Source organism: Cannabis sativa, chromosome 7 (assembly GCF_029168945.1).
Source record: "Cannabis sativa cultivar Pink pepper isolate KNU-18-1 chromosome 7, ASM2916894v1, whole genome shotgun sequence".
NCBI lineage: Eukaryota > Viridiplantae > Streptophyta > Magnoliopsida > Rosales > Cannabaceae > Cannabis > Cannabis sativa.
In genome coordinates, this window is record NC_083607.1 from 44316590 (window position 1) to 44338329 (window position 21740).

The 21740-nt window shown below is 31.7% G+C and overlaps 2 protein-coding genes across 2 annotated transcripts; one reads left to right on the plus strand and one right to left on the minus strand.

Moving 5' to 3' along the window:
* Positions 1 to 951: 951 nt before the first annotated feature.
* Positions 952 to 3619, minus strand: LOC115696650 (peroxidase 15). Its single transcript, XM_030623541.2, has 4 exons — positions 3369 to 3619; positions 3018 to 3209; positions 2371 to 2533; positions 952 to 1625 (listed from the first exon to the last, which is right to left on the minus strand). The coding sequence occupies exons 1-4, from the start codon at positions 3579 to 3581 to the stop codon at positions 1150 to 1152; spliced, it is 1044 nt and encodes a 347-aa protein (XP_030479401.1). The 5' UTR covers positions 3582 to 3619; the 3' UTR covers positions 952 to 1149.
* Positions 3620 to 6946: 3327 nt separating this feature from the next.
* LOC115697258 (lecithin-cholesterol acyltransferase-like 4) lies at positions 6947 to 13666 on the plus strand. Its single transcript, XM_030624189.2, has 11 exons — positions 6947 to 7431; positions 7830 to 7921; positions 9068 to 9186; positions 9759 to 9894; positions 10045 to 10096; positions 10291 to 10391; positions 11145 to 11324; positions 11729 to 11886; positions 12101 to 12155; positions 12366 to 12419; positions 12995 to 13666. The coding sequence occupies exons 1-11, from the start codon at positions 7191 to 7193 to the stop codon at positions 13415 to 13417; spliced, it is 1611 nt and encodes a 536-aa protein (XP_030480049.1). The 5' UTR covers positions 6947 to 7190; the 3' UTR covers positions 13418 to 13666.
* Positions 13667 to 21740: the final 8074 nt, after the last annotated feature.

A 21740-nucleotide genomic window follows, 5' to 3' on the forward strand; every position in this document is an offset into this window, starting at 1 on the left:
TAAACTGGATATATATTGTAAAAATGATTAAATAAATGACATTATTAATTTTTTTTTGTGTGTGTATTTCTTATTGTCTTTTTGTTTTGCTGGAAACAATATCAAAATTTTAGTTAAAAATTTTTAACATTGGAGTAGAGAATCAATTGTGACCACATATTATACACTAGAGTACCATCAGAATTGTACAGTCTGCAATTCCTCTCCCGTCCGTAATTCCTCTCCAATGCCGCCATGTTTCATATTCTTAAAAAAGGCAAAAACTTAAATTCGAATCGACACCATTGAAAATATAAAGTGATCTGATTCTCCTTAAAAGATTTCTTTTGTTCACTTAAGCATTCTCTATTGTACTGATTTGATTCGGGAATGGAAATAGAGTATAGATTTAAGTATTGAGCTAGATCTGATTGGAATAAAACACCTCAAGGTGGATATAAATGGAGTTGTGATTATTTCCAAACCAAAAATTTCATTAAAGAAACTTTACTACTTTATTTCAATTGTATATTTACTTTTATTTTAAAGAAAGCTAACGGAAAAAGCTAATGGTAGCTTTTACTTCAATTGTATAGTTATTTTACTATATAATTTATCATCAACACTATTATATTTTACTTTGCTAAAGAAAGTTAATGGCCAACGTTAAAAATATTAATTTAAGAATTCTGTTATATAGTAATATTGTATATATTTTATATATATTTTCTTTAAATAAGTTCATTATTTTTATCTATATCATTAAAGATGGTCTAGTTATTAATGTCCAATACCACACATTCTAATATTATATTTATGAGAAATACTGGCACTAGCACCTTCCTATGTGTCAATATCGCTATTGGTCCAATTAAGTATCGGGTTATATAATTTAATACAATAACTTTTAGAGAGTATCGCTAGTCAATCGTAACGTGACATATCGAGAAGATACTAGGCACTACTGGTATCTAATAACAATGCTCTATATTTATAAATCACTTTGAAATAATATATTTATTAATTAATAACACATTAACACACATGCTAAGATTGTAACAATAATAATAGGTACATGCAAAGAAACTAAAGGATGATATAGGATACGATGATGATCACTCTTAAAATTATTATTATAACACGATATATATATATATATTAATTAGTTAATCAATACTGTGCAACCAAACCAGCAGTACTAATTGAAGATAAACCACTTATATCTGCATTAATCCTTCTGCAGTTTGACCTGATTTCCCCTTGTGAGCCAGTCAAGACCTTAATATTTCCCATCTTGATCATTGACACCACAAACTGGCCGAAGAAAATTCGTTGGTCGGCACTGAAAACGTTGACAATATTAGCAGTGTCCGGGGCGTCGGTTCCGGGGTTGGAGAACAACTCTTGATCGGTTTGAAGGATTCCATTCTCGGATTGGAGATTGGAGAAGTACTTGTTGTCAAAAGTGTTTGGAGTGACAGGATCGAGATTAGTGAGGACACTGCCGTTTCCTCCCTGAGGACATAGTTGTCTTAGTGTTGCTAAGAGGGTTGGGCTTAGGGTTGGGTCAGGATTGTTTGTGTTGTTGAAGTTGTATAGTCTGAAGCTGAATGTTTCGCACTTGGCACGTCCAAATGTGTGGGCGCCTATAATATTTTATAGATATATAAATACATCAAATTTCTAGAAATATAGTTTAAATCTTTTATACGAACTCTGATACATGCATGCATCCAAAAGAGCATTCAAACTTAACATTATAAACAATGATTTACATATTGATCCTCACCTGTATATATGGATTTTTTTTATGTATAAAAAAAATTGTCCATGAAGAATATTATTTTTGACAAATTATTACGATTTTTTTTTATATAAAATTGGACCCTAAATTCTTGACTTTTTTTAGCAACATTAGATCGATAAGACATATAACGTACAATTTATGGCTAAAATATAGCTCATCATCAATAATATATATTGTTACTTTACACTAATTATTTTGTTTTAGAACTGACACAATTTTTTTGTGTTTAGAGTTAATAATATGTTGCTGTCGTTATAACTATTACAAATATTTATCTCAATTTATATATAACATTAGTATAATTAATTACTAAATGAGAACTATAAAAAAATACAACAGTTGGGCAATAATCACCCCTTTTATAAATTAATAGTAATATATAATAAACAAACATGCACATAATGTTTGGTAACCAAATCTCAAATAATTGACCAAATGAAAACCATTCAAATATTATGGCTAAAAGACGTAAATATATTGAACAGAAAAAGACGAGAATATTATGGCTATTTGTTTCTGTTTGGAATTATATATTAATTTATACATAAAAATATTATTAAAATTAGAAAATAAGAAACACTTACCGGAAAGTGCAACCAAATCTGTTGAGTCGAGGTTTCGTTGAGAGAACTTGTCTTTGAGTGCATCAAGTGTCTCAAATGGAGCTGGAAGTTCATCTGCTCCACTTTTATTAGCTATTAAGCTATCCCTTCTTCCTAATAGGGGAAACCATCCTGGGCCTCCTGACTGCAAAGTTTATTCGTCAACAAAAAATATATATAGATATATATAATCATTATATAATAGAATATGAATAATGAATTAATGTATAGAATGGAAAACATGAAAAACAATACATAATATAGCTTTCTAATACACAGTAGTATAACCATTTTCGCTAGAGGGACAGTTTGAAACAAACATTAATAATCATAATTTTGTGACTTGGCCCAAATTGCCTGTAGCCAAAAGTTGTGTTGTAGTACCTAATTAACTTTTAGCGACATTGATTCAGTAGTTAATGTTGCCTTTTATAGTGATAGTTAGTTAAAAATGACTTATTAACTTAATTAATTACGATCTGACTATTAGTGCTCTTTATGGTGAGCACTAATTATAAATGTGACCTTAGCTAGCCTAGCCATACACTCCGATAATAGTTTTGAGAGTTGTTATTTGTTTGACACAAAATATACAAATTTTTGCTGTAGTATTAATTATTTGTACTTACCAAGCGCACAGATTCTTCAGCTGCGATGGCTAGAATATCAGCACAAGAGACAACACCAGGACAAGCATTCTCAACGGCAGTTTTGATATTATCCACAACTTCAAAACCTCTAGCCGAGTTAATATTTCCAAAACCTTCTTTTTCGCTCACTATTGTATCAGTGCTGTCCAACAATAGCGATCCATCACAACCCTACAACATTATAATTATATTAGCAATATATTTTTTTTAAAAGCAAATTATATTATCATCAATATTAATATATATATTTACAGTATAGACAAATTGAAAAAAAAAAAAAAAACATCGATTATACTAATTAAGATAAGAGTGTTTAATATATATATATACAATAACAAAGCAATCGTGGAAGTGAAGACGAATGAGACTGGCAGCAATACGAGGATCAGTCTGCAGAGCTTGTTGAATGACCCCTCCTACAATATTGGTCACACTTGGGCAGCTTTGCATGTAAAAAAATGGAGTGAGCTGAGCAAACCCTCCAGCCACAAAGCCAATGCAGCAAAGACTTATTACCAAAATATATTGTGATGAGCCTGCCATTTTTTTGGTTTTATTAAGCCCAATATATTTGATATGAAAGTACTAATGAAGTGCTCTTTATATATACGCTGAAATCAACAACAAATATTGTTTATTGTGGGCAGAACATTAAACAATAGTCATAAATGCTCATTACGAAGATAAGACAAAACTAAATATATATGAATTAGTCAAATAAAGATCTTTATAGATTAGATACGTAAATATATTTTGTTGAAATAAATTATGGATATGAGGGATGTTTCTTGTCTGCCTACTTTGCTTAGAATTTTCATCTTTCAATCAAAATAATAACAATTAGAATAGGTTGGATGAAAATAGAAAAGTCTTTATTGATAAATAATATATTTCTATAGCCGTCTGTTTCTTCTTTCTCTCCTTTCTCCTCTCTTTCAAAAAATAAATGATTTTGTATACTGCATTCTATTAGTCTTCTTCTAAATAAATGTACGGCTTTTAATTTTATATTATCCTATATGAGCTATTTAGTGCATGACTTTAACGCACCGACATATAGTTGATATACTTTTTTAGGTTTACCATGAGTATTATATTAGTTTATTAGAAAGATGGAAGGAAAAATCAACACTTTTGAATTATTGAAGGCTGCACGTCCGAACGGAGTTGGTTTGAATCAAGTGAATTATTGTATGTGAAGATTTTTCATTGCTAGATGCAATGATCGAATGTTGAAAGGAACTAGGGCATAATATGGGTTGTTGTGATCCCCCATAAACAAATAAAATATTTGACCGTATTTATTTTTGAGGAATTACCTCATATACTTTTTTTTTTTTTATTTTCAAATTTACGATTTGGGCTTCTAAAGTGGTTTTTTTGGTAATTTTAATGTAGATTGCTATACGATTTTTTGTAGCGATTTAAGTTACAGCGCTAGTTGCAATAGGAGTTTCTATGTAGAATTCCGTAAAAATACAAAAAGAAACTGTTTTAAAGTGTAAAAATAAAAAAATCCCTTTATTTTTTTCTACTTGCTATGAGCATTTAATTTTTCATAATTAAAAAAGAAGAAATTAGCTATCAAGCTTGAACCCCCATAATAACGTTTTGGTAAAGGAATAAATATTATATTTGGTATGATTCTATAAAAAAATAAAAAAAAAATAAACTAAAATCCAGTAAATATTCAACAACACATCGAGCTATCATGCTCATTTTTCCATCGTTGTCTTTCCTTCTCATTTCAGTTCTTTTACTTTTTGGGTACGTAGCAGGATGTACATAAATTTTCACGTTTTGCACAGTTGGGTATAATGTGAATGTTCATTTGGCTAGAAGCCAAAATAGATGACTAATGTCATCCTGTTTATTTATCTGACTATAAATATTATTTTTATATTTGAATTAATTTATTTATGTTGGGTTAGGATTCTCAACCTGCAATACACACAAAATTAGTAGCAATCTAATTCGAAAATAACACAAACCAAAAGGTAGAACACAAACAAGAAGAAGATTTAGGTTCAGTATTTAGTAATAATGTGCTATAGAAAAGATTGGAGAATTAGAGTACTGAACGGAAGGAGATATTATATTCTGCTACAATTAATATGATGTTTATTAAATATTATATGTGTTTATTTATAGTTTTAGGTTTATTCAAATTTAGGTTGTTAGATTATAGATTTATAATCAACATGCGTGTTAGTAAATTAAGATTCTCTTAAAATAAGTTCTCAAAAATGTTTCATGTCAAAGTCATCCTATCAGCATGTCATCTACATAAATCAAAAGATATATGTAGCTTTTTTCTTCGGGCACCTTGTAGTAAAGACAACTATCAAATTTAAATTTGTGAATAAATTCATCAAATTTGAAGTACCATTGTCTTAGACACTATTTTAGACCATAAAGAGACTTCTTGAGTGAACACACTTGTTCTTCTTCACCACGCTGAACAAAACCTTCACGTTAATACATGAATATATCTTCATCTAAGTTGTCATGTAAAAAAGTTATATTTATGCTAACCCAAATTTTGCCAACCTGACGTGGCATGTCCACGTAAGCCAAAGATAGAGTACTTTACAAGGACATGCAAGGTCTCTATACAGGTAGAATACACCCTTGCCAGTAGCATGACAGGGCCTCTATACAAGGTACGACAAAACCATCAAGTAGCAACTGAAAGGAGTGAAGCGAGCTCTCAAGAGGATGTACCTACATCCCTGGCCGGCCAAGAGAAGCCTATAGGCTAGCCAAGATCTGTGCACAAGATTAGCAGCCAAAAAGTGACTTTCAGACCAAGAGAGCTTTCGTTCGACCAAGAGAGCTTTCGTTCGACCAAGAGAGCTTCCATTCGACCAAGAGAACCTGACCTCTACAAGGAAATAGTGTACAAAGCTATCCTCAACTTGCAAAAGGCTAGCCTCTACATCTAAAGGCTGGCCTCCACCTGCAGGATCATAGTAGACATATGACCTGCCAGGTCCTGGCAGGAGCATGACCTACCAGGCCTTGGGCACCCAGACTTCCCCAATTCATAAATGGCAGCCATTTTTCCTGAAAAATCGAGTTTTTGCAAATATCAAAAAATATTACAGAAATATAATAAATATAAAACTGTAAACGTCTGCAGCAGCAGAATGTAATTCTGTTACTGTAGAAAACTGTTTTGCAGAAATAAACCAGAACAAGCAGTATCTATTTTATATAAAATGTGGCTATATAACAGAATTCTTGGTTTATGAGAAATTATTGGATGACTTTTTTTTTTAATAAAAAAAATAACAAATTATTAGATGTTGCCACGTAAAGGGTCAACATCCATGTAGTTAATTAAACCTAAATATAATTAATCCACCTAAAGTGTTGCAATTAATAATAAATTTATTCATATTGTTTATTTTTTTATTAAATATTATTTTCAAATTTTAATATTTAGAATTAGGTAAATTTTAAATATTATTTTAAATTAAATTTGAATGTTTTGATAGTTTAACGAGATGAGCATTTTCATTAATTGCGAAGATAAATTTAACGATTAATAATTTTTTTTAATTACTATTACAAAGTATAATAGTAATTTTTGTTTTTATTTAAATCACTATTATGGTTTCAAATTTAATGATTATCACTACATTGAATATTATTAATTTTAAATTATGATATTAAAAAAAATTAAAAACTAAAATAAAATTAATTGGTAACATCTATCTAGTATAAAAATAAATACTGAAAAATAAATCACTTGAGACAAGATGTTTATTTTTTTTTTTGAAAGAACAAGATGTTTATATTTTTTAATAATTTATTAAGTAAATATTAATTTATATATTAAATTTTACTGTGGAAAATATGTAAAAATGTGACAAAACTTCTTAATTATAGAATAGGTGTACCACTCGTAAAGTTATTTTCTAGTTTTTTTTTCATTAATTGTACTCTGCTACCTTTTACGCCTTCTCTGTCTCTTATCGTCCACGTCATCATCATCATCTTCATAATTATCATTCTTTTCTCCACGCAATTCCTCACTCCTGTCAATTCCAGCCCCAATTCTTGGCAATCAAACATCTGATTTTGGAGTTTTCTTCCCCGGTTGCAGCTTTAACCACAATCCAGGGTTTTGGTTTTGGTGGTGTTAATATGGCGTCGCTTTTGGAGGAGATTCTGGAATCTGTGGAGATGTGGTTGAAGCTGATCAAGAAGCCCCAGCCTTACGTTGACCCGACCCTTGACCCGGTCCTTTTGGTGCCTGGTATCGCGGGTTCGATACTGAAGGCTGTTGATGATGAAAATGGTAAAGAGGAGCGGGTTTGGGTTAGGATTCTCGCTGCTGATTATAAGTGCCGGACTAAGCTTTGGTCTCGCTTCGATCCTACTACGGGTAAATTTGTTTATATCTCTTGACTCTAGTAACTTCAAATTTGACCGAAAGTGAAGTGAGTTTATCGAAGAAAAGAAACTAGTGGGCATGTTTATGTTTTGCATTTAAGTTTTGAAGATTGAATACAAGACAGACAAAACTTCTAAGAATTGGTACTGTGTAACTAGAGTCATGTATTGGTAGCATAAAGGACTATTGATGTGGTGCATTTTCCTTATATACATTGAGAAGAATTTTGCAAAATTTTGTGTTTTAGCACAAATTTAAAAACTGCTTTATATTGATTTTGTTATTCCAATATCGATGATCTACTGATAAATTCCAATTATGACCTTGAAAATTTAGATAACAAAAATTTGTATTTACTTTTTTTTTTTCATTGTAACACATTGGAACAGGCAGAACTGTGTCTTTAGATCAGAAAACAAGTTTAGTGGTTCCTGAAGACAGACATGGTCTCTATGCAATCGATGTTTTGGACCCTGACATGGTAAGTTATGTATTTTTTTTTTTGTTTTTGTTTATGGTATTTTAATTGGACTGCTGACCTCTCTTTAGTTTTTATGTCCCCCTCAAAAATAATACTTTGATGTTGATTAAACATATTTGGAGAATAAGAACAACTAGCTGTTAAAGCCCAGAAATGATGTTACACCATGTAGAAACACCCTTAATCTACTGTAATTACTCAATGACATCTATATGTTGAGCCGGGGAAGACCTGCTTTCAGATATGATTGCAGGTTTAATGAGACGTTCTACTTTAAAATATGAGTTTCCAAATGGGTCATATAATGGACATGTTGTTTTGGAAAAATTTACGATCTCGATATTAGGGTTCATGTCGTACGTTCATATGAACATGCTAGTGATACTATTGAATTGCTTGAAAGATTTTAAGCAGTGAGAATGTTTCTATATTCAAAATTATATATGGAAATCAACTTGTTTTGAGCAATATTAAGTCTTCTGTTATAAATTGAAGATGCTAAAATGTTCCTCTGAAATATTAAATTGCATCGTGATAAAGTATATAGAATGAAAATAATTTTGTTGTTTGTGGTTTGGTTCCTTTGGTTATAGAGGCATAGAAAATTCATAATTATATTATATTAGCGTAGAAGGCTATGCTAGATATAGGATAGGATAAAGCCTTAAATCAAGTTATTGGATCTCTCTTTTGTAGTAAAGCCTACTGTATGTATATTTGTACTTTGTTTTTTCTGATGAAAACAAAGTTTTTGATAAAATGGAAGTTTCAGAAAGCTGTGCTATATGATGACAAATAAATGATTGACTGTCGGCAATCCCCAAACTATGAAACTGTAAAAAAGGGAAAATAAAATTAAAAAGAAGTACTAAATTTAATGTTCTATTTTTCTGGGAATGGACTTATTTATGAAGTGAAAATGCACTTAACTCTTTCAGGACAAAGGATATTGAAATGCCAATCAATCAGAAAGGATACAAAAATGCCCCTTCAGTAGAACAACAAATGATTATTTGTTAAATTAATTTACAAAACTCTTGTAAATACAATAGAGATAATGGATTATCTTGTCTTTTGTCTAGCAATTTGTAGATAAATAGTAAGATGAGTTGCTCATCAATTTTCATCTACTTTTTTTTTTTGCAGATTATTGGACGTGAGTGCGTCTATTATTTCCATGATATGATTGTTGAAATGATAAACTGGGGTTTCCAAGAAGGGAAAACACTTTTTGGATTCGGTTATGATTTTCGCCAAAGCAATAGGTATCCTTTATTTAACTATGAAACTATGAAGTGTAATACAAATAACATAAAGGTCCTTTGATCTCCCCCTAACAAAAACAGCATCACAGCAATCCTTTTAAAAGGAGCAAGGTATATCTTCGTATATTAAAAAAATAAAAAGAAAGACATATTTTGCTGTTTTAAGGGCTGGTTATTTGTAATTTGTAATGAGGTTTTGGTCTGTGTTTTTTGTAGTGAGTTTACTGCATTGAAAACATTTGTGATTCCAAAATTATGGAAATAAAATACTTCAGGATCATGGCAGGCAACAGTATGGACTATGGAGGAGTCTTTGTGTCTTGTTCTCTAGATTGATACTCCCATCAAAAGGAAAAATAAAATTTTAACCTGTTTCTCTCTTGTTTTAGACCTTAAATATGCATTTGGTTATTAGATGGTTTAGAAGTTAGGTGAAGTGAATAACTAATGGCCTTTTAACAGCACAGCTTTTAGCACTTTGTATGAATGTCTTCTTGGCGAACTCATATCTGCTGTATGTTAGCTGTTGGATGAATTTACGTTCCCTGATACATTTTATCTGTCTTGCGTAGATTGCAGGAGACATTGGATCGTTTCAGCGCAAAACTAGAGTCAATATATAATGCTTCTGGAGGAAAAAAGATTAATGTCATAAGCCATTCAATGGGGGGTCTTCTTGTGAAATGTTTCATGAGCCTGCATGCTGATGTAATTGTCCTTCTCCGTTTCTTAAATTTTCTTTTTCTTCCACTAATGGTTTACCATTTCAAGTTTTTTTGAATTAGACTTTAGTTTTGTACATTTCCATTACTGAAGGTGGGAAAGTACTAAATCATACACTTTATGCTCATTGTGCAGGTTTTTGAAAAGTATGTAAAGAATTGGATTGCGATAGCTGCACCATTCCAAGGTAATTACTAGCAGAACAATGCTGTCCTACATTTCCAGTGAGACGAACCCTTACACTTTTTTTTTTCCTAATTATCATATTGTGAGGGACAGCACATAAAACTGTCAGTTAGGCAGTGACAAATAAATTACATAAGATTAGGCCTGGTAATCAGAAGGCAGCTCCATTATTCTATTTTCTATATTGTGAAACAGGTGCACCTGGGTATGTTGCCTCTACCTTTCTCAATGGAATGTCATTTGTTGAAGGATGGGAACAGAATTTTTTTATATCAAAATGGAGCATGCACCAGCTGGTAGGAATCTACTGCATTTTGCAGTTTTATGAGTGAATATTTAATTGTTATTTCCAGCCTTCTACTTGTAATTTGTCATTTGTAATTTCCTACTTGTCGCTTCTAAAGATTTTTCAATCTTTGGTTATAATAACTTAATATCGTCAGTTGTTGTTGCATGCATAACTTGGTTTAGTAAGTAAAATGTATCTACCACTTGAGAGTTTGCAAGAGAAAAGTAAAAAGCGATTTCTCAAGCGAAGTATATTTCTGAATTCCAGTTCATTAATTTTAAAACGTCTTTTGGTTGAAATAAAATTTTCATTGTTCAGATTAAAATATGACTTGCATAATTTTTTCTAAAGAATAAAGAGAATAAAAGAAAGTGGCTTTCTTCACTTAAGTTACTATGATTTATTTTCAATTTTTGTCTAATGATGTATATATGACTGGAAACCCTTGAGTCACACAAGAAATTATTGCAAGGATATGATATATACTTTGCAAATTAATATGAATATTTTATTTTTTTCTTCTGTTTTTATCTTAAGCTAAAATTGTGGAGGATGTGGGCAGTGACAAGACTTTTTTTTTTTAATTAGTACATTTCCCTCTTTTCCTGTACTTTCACAGCACTTTAGTTGTGATATATATAAATATATACTACATAAATTAATGAAGTTAATGACTGTTTGCCTCTTTGTTTACCTCTAACGTAATTTTGATCACTGAGATCTCTTCATGATCATTTATTAGTATGTTACAATGTTTCAGTTGATTGAATGTCCATCCGTTTACGAATTGATGGCGTGTCTTGATTTTGATTGGGAACACATTCCTTTGTTAGAAGTCTGGCGAGAGAAGCTTGTTGATGGGAACTCTCATGTAGTCTTGGAGTCTTATTCCCCGATAGAGAGTGTAGAAATTTTTGAGAAAGCTCTTACAAGTAACACGGTGAGTTATCAATTTTTTTATTACAAAGTTTCATTTTAACTGTAGTTTTTGAACTTTGGTGTCTACATTCTTTTGGCGACATTGGGTTTGAAAAGTGTAAGGCTTATAATATTTCTTTTTAAGTGTGTACATCAAGACATTGGAAGAAAAGTTTTCTTGTTGTAATTTCTGTTATCATTCATCCTTCTAGTTTCTTTCTGTATACAGTTTAGACCAAGCTCTCCAGTATTGATTCTTCTAGTTTCTTTCTGTATACAGTTTAGACCAAGCTCTCCAGTATTGATTGATAAATAGGTGTTTTAGTATGTAGGGTCAGACATAACATTGGCCTAGATTTTTTTGGATGTTGTTTGCAAATAACTTATGCTAATAATTTCATAAAAACGTGCATTTAATAATTGTAGGTCAATCACGAAGGTGAAATTATTCCCTTGCCATTCAACTTGGAGATCTTGAAATGGGCTAATGAAACACGAAAGATCCTTTCTCGTGCCAAAGTTCCATCTCAAGTCAAATTCTTCAACATATATGGGACCAGTCTGGATACACCTCACAGTGTGTGGTAATATACTCTGTAAATTCTGTTGAATTGCATGATTACTTCTGCTATTGTAAAGTTCTTTTAATGCTTGATTTATTTGATGATATAGCTTCATAGAACTTCTATATCTTTGTAGGTGTTTTATTTTACCTAGATCTTCATAGCACTTCTGTATCTTTTTAGAAGATGTTATTACACAGTTTGCTGTATCTCATTTCTGAACTTTACAATGCAGCTATGGTAATGGGCAAACACCTGTAAAAGATCTTCAAGAACTAAGATATTTCCAGGTAACTATCTCTCACATGCTGACTTTATTTGTACTTTCTTGGGCTAATAGATTAGTGCATTATCATTTATATATTGTTGTACGGAAAGCACCTCTTGAGGTCACCCTCATCAAATTATTTAAAATTTCTTTATAATAAAATATGTATTATGATATAAACTTATTTGCTTTGGATGAATCATAATTGCTTTCTTATGTTTGAATGCATCAGCCAACGTACATTTGCGTTGATGGTGATGGGACGGTACCAGTGGAATCGGCGAAGGTTTGCTAATTATTTTTACCATTATTAATTTTGATTAGAAATGTTTAGATTACTTCTTTACAAACTAGACATTTCATCTTTACTACGTTCAAAAATTGTCTCTTCATAGTCTATTTGGACTTGACATTGCAACTTTTAAGCAATTTGGCTATATTGGCTATTGGCCTTGCTTTGTAGGAAATAATATTATAGTTTCTTTGGCCAAATTTACTTGTGATAGTTTTTTTTTTTTTTTGATAGATTTAACAGCATTTACTCAATTAATAAAACTCTGTTATGAGTTTAAGGTTTAGTAGGTAATATAAATTCCAAGAATCACACTCACAAGAGCAATATGAGACAGAATATACACATACACAAATCTCTCCTTTTTTGATACATTTAATATACTTGTGATAGAGTGCTAAAAGGTATTATTTGTAAATATTATGTTATTTACTCCATTTTTTTTTATAGTTAAAACTCCATGTGACTTAACTTAGCAGCTAGGTATGTGTGCTTGGGTAAAACTACACTCAGCGAATGGGGAAATGTATGTTTCGGTATTCTGAAGGGAGCTTTTTTTCTTTTCCCAGGCTGATGGGCTTAATGCAGAAGCTAGAATTGGCATTCCTGGCGAGCATCGAGGAATCCTCTGTGACCATCACGTATTTCGGATTTTAAAGCACTGGCTGAAGGCAGATCACGATCCTTTCTACAACCCTCTAAATGATTATGTGATTCTACCAACTGCTTTCGAAGTGGAAAGTCACAAAGAAAAGGGCTTGCAAGTGACATCGCTGAAAGAAGAGTGGGAGATCATCTCAGAGGACACAGATGGTCAAGATGATGTGGCTACTAAAAAGCCTTTAGTGAGCTCTATAACAGTTTCTCAGAATGGAGGCAACAATCAATTCTCTTCTCGAGCTGAGGCCCGTGCAACTATTGTTCTGCACCCTCAGAATGACGGCAAACAGCACGTAGAATTGAATGCCGTAAGTGTCTCAGTTGATGCTTAAATCGATTCCATTTGAATTTCTGTATATACAACTTTCTGTAACAGTGCTCATGGATTTAATATTCCATTGTAAGATATGCCGCCAAAACATGTTACTCAAAATATGTTCGCGCCTTCAGGGACTGTATTATTCTGTTTCCTTTTTCCAATATTAAAGAAAAGGAAAAAAGATCTACCATGACTCTGGCTAAGACCTCGTGTATAATTCTAAAAATTTCGAATCCTGTGAAAAAATAATTATTTTTAAAAAGTGTAACTATCTCGTTTGTTTACTTCAGCAGTGGATTTTTATTTGTTTATTTTAAGTTGAAGATCAAGACCTCTTGTTTCCTGGAAGCATTCTTAAAGGTGGGTAAGAGTTGTGTTTGTCCTATAATATCTGGAAATTGAAACTCTTGATAAATGTTTATATTAATCTCAGTACAAAGTTACTAGGTTAGTTTTTAATTAATTGATATGGTTTACCAATAATCTCAAAGAAGAGTAATTCTCTTTTAACAAATTTTATGAACATTCCCATCAAAGTAGTCTTCTTCTAGATAAACTTTACCTATGATGAAGATATTTTGGAAACACATGGCAATTTTTTTTTTAAGACAACAAGATTTGTAACTAAAGATGAATAATAAAGTACAAGTTACAAAGATCTAAGAATAATTTAAAATGCTATTGTTTCAAATACACTCTATCAGTTGGTGCTTCTCAGAGTGAATCGGATGGTTGCACTAGGAAAGTAGGACAAAGTGGAGATGATTTTCCACACAACATTAGACAAGGTTGATTGGTCCTTCTAATTTCTTAGAATTCTTGAGACTAAAGTTTGACAATCTGAAACCACTATGTCGATGGGAAAATGAACTGTCTGACACCAATTTAAAGCTCTAAGAAGAGCTTCTGTTTTTGCAAAGATTGGTGGAAGACCTGAAATTGTTGAAGAGTAGAGTCCTGCTATGATTCTATCTTGGGAATCTTGAATTACAGCCCCATAACCATGCCTATTAATTTGGCTCTTGACTGCAACATCTACACTTAATTTATACTTCCCTGGTGGAGGCAACAATGATCTAGAATCCATTAGATTTGAGTAATTATCTTGAAGGGTACTATTGGTATTAGGGATAACTTTAGCTTGTGCAACCTTATAATCCTACAAATAAGAAGTTACAAAAGGTTCTATCTTCATATAAACAGGCCTTTTGTTTTTTTATTTTTTTTCTGCAAAGAGAGTTTTGTTACGATAATTTCAAATAGTCCATAAAATACCAAAAAAACACAAGTAAATCATCTTTCTAAAACATCTCTCTTAAAAGAAATCAATATATATATATATATATATATATATATAAAAAAGAGAGAAATGAAGCGGTGACATGACACTCTAAAATCTCTCCGAAGCTATTTTTCTTTTTTTTATCCTTAATTCTCTCATTTTTAATATTTTATTAGAACATAAATTTACAAATTAATATTTTCTTATTATTTTAAAAAAAAATACATAATAATAAATATAAACTAAATTAATAACATTAAATTAATTAATTATTAAACTATTAATGTATATACGTATTCATAACTATATATATATATGTGAAGATTTTTTTTACTTTGCAGAATATAGGAAGAGTGCGTTTTTTTTTATAAAAGAAATATATTATGAATCAAACATTATGAACTGAACAACAAAAAAGCAGGTGTGAGGTTATATGTAGAAGAAACAGGTGTAAGATTATGAATCAATTTTTTTCATAATGCATTATTTTTATATCTCGATCATATAAAATTGATATCATCATTGTAGTTCCTATTGATATCCTCAAATTTCTAAACTTAACACCCAATTTAACATTCTGTTAGTTGATTAACAACTTTACCGTCATCGATGACTTCGAATTATTCATGATTTACTCATTAGCGTGAATTATTTGATGTAAAAAAGATAATTTTTTTAATGATAGATACTTGAGATTCATGAAAAGTGATGAAAAAGCTATTGTAACTTTTTTTTTCTCATTCTCATGTGATAATCTCCATTCTTCATTATATTTTTATCGCTCTATATATAATAATTTTTATTATTTTTTCTCAATTTTTATGAAGATTCTCTATCTATCTCTAATCCTATTTATTTTTTTATTTGCTTTAAGTTTAAGTAACTATTAATTTTTGATGTATGCATGTCACCTCGACAGTAACATCAATAGATAACATCAATACCTATCGATTTTTAATATTTCTCCATAATTTAGAGACATCCAAACTTTTTTTTTGTCAACAACTTTACCGTTGTCGATGATTTCAAATTATTTATGATTTACTCATTAGCATGCATTATTTGATGTAGAAAAAGTTAATTTTTTTAATGATAGACTCTTGAGATTTATGAAAGTGATGAAAATGCTATTGTAACTTTTTCTTCCTCATTCTCATGTGATACTCTCCATTCTTCATTATATTTTTATCGCTCTCTATATAATTATTTTTACTATTTTTTCTCAAAAAAATATTTTAAATTAGACTTTATATTTATGTATAAATGTATATATATATATATATGTTTCTTCTTAAAAAGATAAATTTAGTTTATGATTTATAACACTAGGTTGATGTTACGTTTTAATTATACAAATATAATTATGATTTGTATGATTTGTTTTAATAATGGTTGAAAGGATGATAAAGTGTTCGTTTCTACAAGTGTCACTTTCCTTGAAGATGACTATATTAAGAACTTCAAGTCACAAAGTAAAGTAGTGTTAGAGGAAATGCCTTCAGAAATAACTCCTAATGTTCCATCCTCTTCTACTCAAGTAGAGGATAATCACACTCCCTTGGTTGAACCAACATAAGTTGTTACAACTAAGAAATCTACCACAAATGTTCCTGTTCAAAAGGTCACGACTCCTCGTCATAGTGGGAGGGTTTCCACAAAACCAACTCGTTATGGCTTGTATGGTAAAATCAATACGGTCGTTGGTGACGGTATTGATGACGATCCATTAACCTATAAACAGGCAATGACAAGTCTTGAACGGAAACAATGGTCAGCCGGCATGGATTCAGAAATGGATTCCATGAAAAAGAATAAAGTCTGGGAATATGTAGACGCACCTGATGATTATAATCCAATTGGATGTAAGTGGGTCTACAAGAAGAAAAGAGGTGTTGGTAGTGAAGTTAAAACTTTTAAAGCTAGACTGGTTGCTAAGGGTTATACCCAAAGAGAAGGTGTGGACTATGAGGATACTTTTAGTCCAATCGCCATGCTCAAATCCATCAGAATTCTTCTCTCCATAGCTGCTGCTTTCGATTATGAAATTTGGTGAATGGATGTCAAGACAGCTTTCCTTAATGGAATTCTTGAAGAAACCATCTATATGGAGCAACCAGAGGGCTATGTGCTTCCAAGGCAGGAAGAGAAAGTTTGCAAACTTAATAGGACCACTTATGGACTTAAGCAAGCTTCTCACTCATGGAACAAAAGGTTTGATGAGATAATCAAGACCTACGGCTTTCACCAAAATGATGATGAACCTTGTGTTTACCAACTCAAGGATAATCAAGTGGTAGTAATCCTGGTACTTTATGTTGATGACATTTTGATTATTGGCAACAATATCAAGAAAATGACTGACATCAATGAATGGCTTGACACTCAATTCGAAATGAAGGATTTGGGTGAAGTTGCTTATGTTCCTGGTATCCAAATCATCAAAAACCAAAAGAATAGATCCCTTGCTCTCTCTTAAATAACTTACATTGGTAAGGTGTTAGAGAAATTCTCAATGACAAATACCAAAGGGGCAGTGATGCCTTCTAGACCTGGTATCCGTCTATCTAAGGAAAAGTCTCCTACCGATCCTCAAGAAATAGAGGACATGAGAAGGGTTCCTTATGCTTCAGCAGTTGAAAGTCTAATGTATGCAATGTTATGCACTAGACTTGACATTTGCTATGCAGTAGGAATTGTGAGCAGGTTTCAGACAAATCCAAGAGAGGAACATTGGACTGCAGTTAAGCATATTCTGAAGTACCTAAAAAGTACAAGGCATTATGTGTTAGTCTACAAGGGTGGTGCTTTAAACCCAGTAAGCTATACCGACTCAGATTTCTAGGCTTTTCTTGATGACAGGAAGTCTACATTTGGGATGGTGTTTACTCTTGGGGGTGGAGCAGTTGTTTGGAGAAGTGCTAAATAAACCGCAACGTCAGACTCTACCATGGAGGTCGAGTACATAGCTATCGTCGAGGCTGCTAAAGATTTTGTCTGGCTTAGAAAGTTCTTCTCAGGACTTGATGTTGTTCCTGGAATGGAAAAACTACTGGTTTTACTTTGTGATAACACTGGAGCTATAGCCAACAGTAAAGAGCCTCAAAGCCACAAGAGAAGCAAACATATAGAGAGGAAATATCACATCATCAAAGAATATGTGGCTAGAGGGGATGTACTGGTGAAAAAAGTGGATACTGAAGACAACTTAGTTGATCCATTCACCAAAGTTTTAACTGTAACTACATTTGAAAAGCACAGATTGAATTTCGGATTGATTGAAATGTACTGATAGTTTTATGTTAGTGTAAGAGGGAGTTTGTTGGGCTTTGTGCCTTAAATAAAACTCTATTTCAATGTAATCTTTTTTATTCAATTATCAATAAAGAAACAGATTTATTTTCATTATTTGTTTAGTGTGTTATTTGGTTCATGTGATCATTTATTTGTTTATTTGATTTATAAATTCATCCAAATCCTTATCACATTGATATTCTTGTTTATTGTGTTGTCAACACAATGGAAAGTAATCAAGATTGTGTGATTAAATGTATTCCTATGATTTATCAGTACAAAGGGTTCAACTGATAGGATAATCTACAATGTAGTTTACTTGCACCTTGGATAAGTGCTATGTCCTTTCCAGGGCATTGATTAAAGTAAGCTTGGGTTGGATGCATGGAGTATGCATCGAAAGGGACTGATATTGAACGTGAACTAGATATGATAAACTTACCGTAAAATCTATTCAATTCAATATCACCTAGTTGATCATAGATCAAGTGATCTCAATCCTGAGATGGTTAGGTTCTAAATCAGTTGTATTATTTGTGTTCTTAAATCTGTTCGTTAAAGTCAACCAAATGGTTCTTCTCATGACATATGGGTTAAGGACATGGTAGTTCAATTGAGTGGGAGCGCTAATCATAGATACGAAATCTATAGCTTCTATACGGATATAAAAGTCAAATGATGATTTCCTTCGAGCTTGGCTTAACAGAGATAAATGGTTGAGTACTCATTTCAGTGATTATATTAATTCACTGAAATATCATTTATAGGTAGCTAAGTATTTTAAGGATAAAATACATTGAAGGGTGTAATGGCAAATTAGTCCCTACTCAATGTAGATCATCTATGGAGGACTATTGATTATTGCGATAATAAAAAATGGATAATCTCATATCGTATCTATATTATAAAACATATAGAGTGTTCTATATAATTGAGAGTACAATTCTAAATCTATAGTGGTGCATGGAGGAATTAATAAGTTAGAGAACTTACTTGTTAAATTTTAGATCTACTTATTAGAAGCTCGGTTATATAGGCCCATGGTCCCCATACTAGTTGAGACAAACTGCTTGTAAGACTCAATTAATTGATTTTAATTAATTAATTATAATTCTAAAGTTAGACTATGTTTAGTTTATGAATTTTCACTAAGTTAAGGCTTGATTGTGAAGAAATAGAATTTTAGGGCTTATTTGTTAATTAAGAGACTTTATGGAGTCTAAATAATAAATAATATAAATGACAATTTTATTTGATTATTAATTTAACTATTAAATAAATAGTTTTGGCATTTATAGGATTGAAAGTGCAAAAAGTAGAATTTGTGAAAAATGGTAAAAATCTATCTAGTGATGGACCCACATAGGGGCCGGCCACTAGGTCCTATTTTTACTCTATTTTTATCATTTTTTTTATTCTAAATAATTCAATCATAACCCTAAGAGAGTTAGTATAAAAAGAAAAGAAAGGTCTCACTATCCAACTAATGCTTCTATATCTCTTAAACCTAGTTTTCATTCTGTTAGACAACTAGTGTTTTGAGACTTCTTCTTCTTCTTTTCTCTCTACTAATTTCAAAATTCTTAGTGTTCTTCACCATCGAAATTTGAGCTTTAGTGATTCAGTGCATGCCCACCCATAACAAGTTAGTCATCAATCATAGTGTGTAAGAATGTGAAGAATTCAAACAACTGAAGGAGTGTCGGGCTCAGATCTTGGTGACACTCTGCTACAGAAAGGATACAAGAGTTAGAGATCTGAGCAAAATGAGTCATTTAATTCTGCTGCAACCAATGTAAGGTTTCTCATACCTTTTATGTGTTTAATTTTATATCGTTTTAGAAGTTCATATTTAGGATATTAAAACATACTTGTTAGTAAATCTAGGTCCTGGTAAAATAAATTCCAACAGTTATATATGCTTAAAAAGTTCCAAAGATGTAAAAAAGACTTGTTAGTCCTAACTAATAAGCACATCACAACAAGTGGACATATACAAATCCACACATGTGGGCCCCAACATCAACCACAACTAAAAAGTGTAGAGCAAGAGAATTCAACTCTGTTCACGATAGACCTTACTTGCCAATCAACTTGAGCAAGAGATTTAACTCTACTCAAGGATGAGTTTGACAAATGGATATAACTCTACTCAACACTCAAAACATAAGCAAGACATTTTAAAACTCCGTAAAAGTTTCAAATTTAAGAAAGAGAAATAACTCCACTTTAAATTAAAAAACTTAAGCAAAAAGTTTTAAACCTTGCAAAAGTCCCAAAATCGAGCAAGAGACATAACTCTACTCGAATCTCACATTCTAAGGAGAAGCCACGTGTTTTAAAACTCCACACATACAAGTCCAAGGACATTGGTCATGCCCATGCATACATCTTCACAACAATTAAGGACATTGGTCGTGCCAATGCACACATCTCCAGTAGAGAAGTAACATTCATGCTTTCTACAAAGAAGTATTTTTTGCACAAGCCTTGGTAAAAGTACAAAAGCATTACTTGAAGGGTTACAAGAAAATAATTTTGGGTAGGGGTGTTCACAAAGTATCCGATCCAATCCAATCCGCACGATCCAATCCAATCCAATCCGCAAAATACGGATATCCGCACTTGTGCGGATTGGATTGGATTGAAAAATTTAAAATTCGCACTTGTGCGGATTGGATGTTGTTTGACCTCAAAAAGTAACCGATCCAATCCAATCCGCACTTAATTATATATATTTTTAAAAAATTATAATATGATATATATTTTAATTAAAAAAAGACACAAACTTCTAATTTCTTAATCTTTTTTAGTAATATATTGAGTTGGTGCATTTTATTTATTTTGTAATAAAAAACACAAGAAAAATAATTCTTATTCACATAGATACATACACATAAAGTTTAAATATATATATACTAACTTATTTATTTTAGTAATTAGATATATATATATATATTTTAGTGTAAATCTAAAAATAAGTATATATATATTGATATATATGTATATTGGCTTAATTTGTATATAAATAGAGATGGAAATAGATTATTATTGGAGATTAAGAAACAATAGTCTTTTTTTAATTTTTTTTTATGAAATATTAAATAATTTATTATTAAAAAAATAACCGATCCAATCCGCACTATTGCGGATTGGATTGGATTGGATTTAAACTCTTATGTGGATCGGATTGGATCCAAAATATAAAATCCGCACTTAGTGCGGATTGGATGTTGTTTGACCAAAAAAGTGCGGATTGGATCGGATGAACACCCCTAATTTTGGGGAGTAAATGTTATACCCAATTTTCTAAAAAAAAATGGATACTTTAGCACAAGGGCCAACATGCCAAAAGTACCTTGAAGACACTCAAGTCAACCCTGGGACTTGGAACATGACTTACAAAGGCCAAACAAGTTAAGACATTCTACTTGAGGGCCCCATGGCACCTCTAGATGACTCGAAAACATTAACCAACCATTTGGTGCCGGGACTCACACACCCAAGTGTGCTGAAGCTAGGGTTTATGGGCTCGCACAATCTTTTTCACCCTAGAGACCTCAATCCGACAAGGAAACCAACAAGGACTTGACTCATTTAGGCATAAAAAGGCTTGAACTTGAACATAAGGTCAAAATTGCATAAGTATCCCATGCAACATGGCCTATGCAACCACTGCCACATGAACATGGCAGTGCTCTCCTTCTTTCTGGGAGCACTATCACAAGGTGATGGCAGTTCTCTCTACTCTCAAAATACCAAA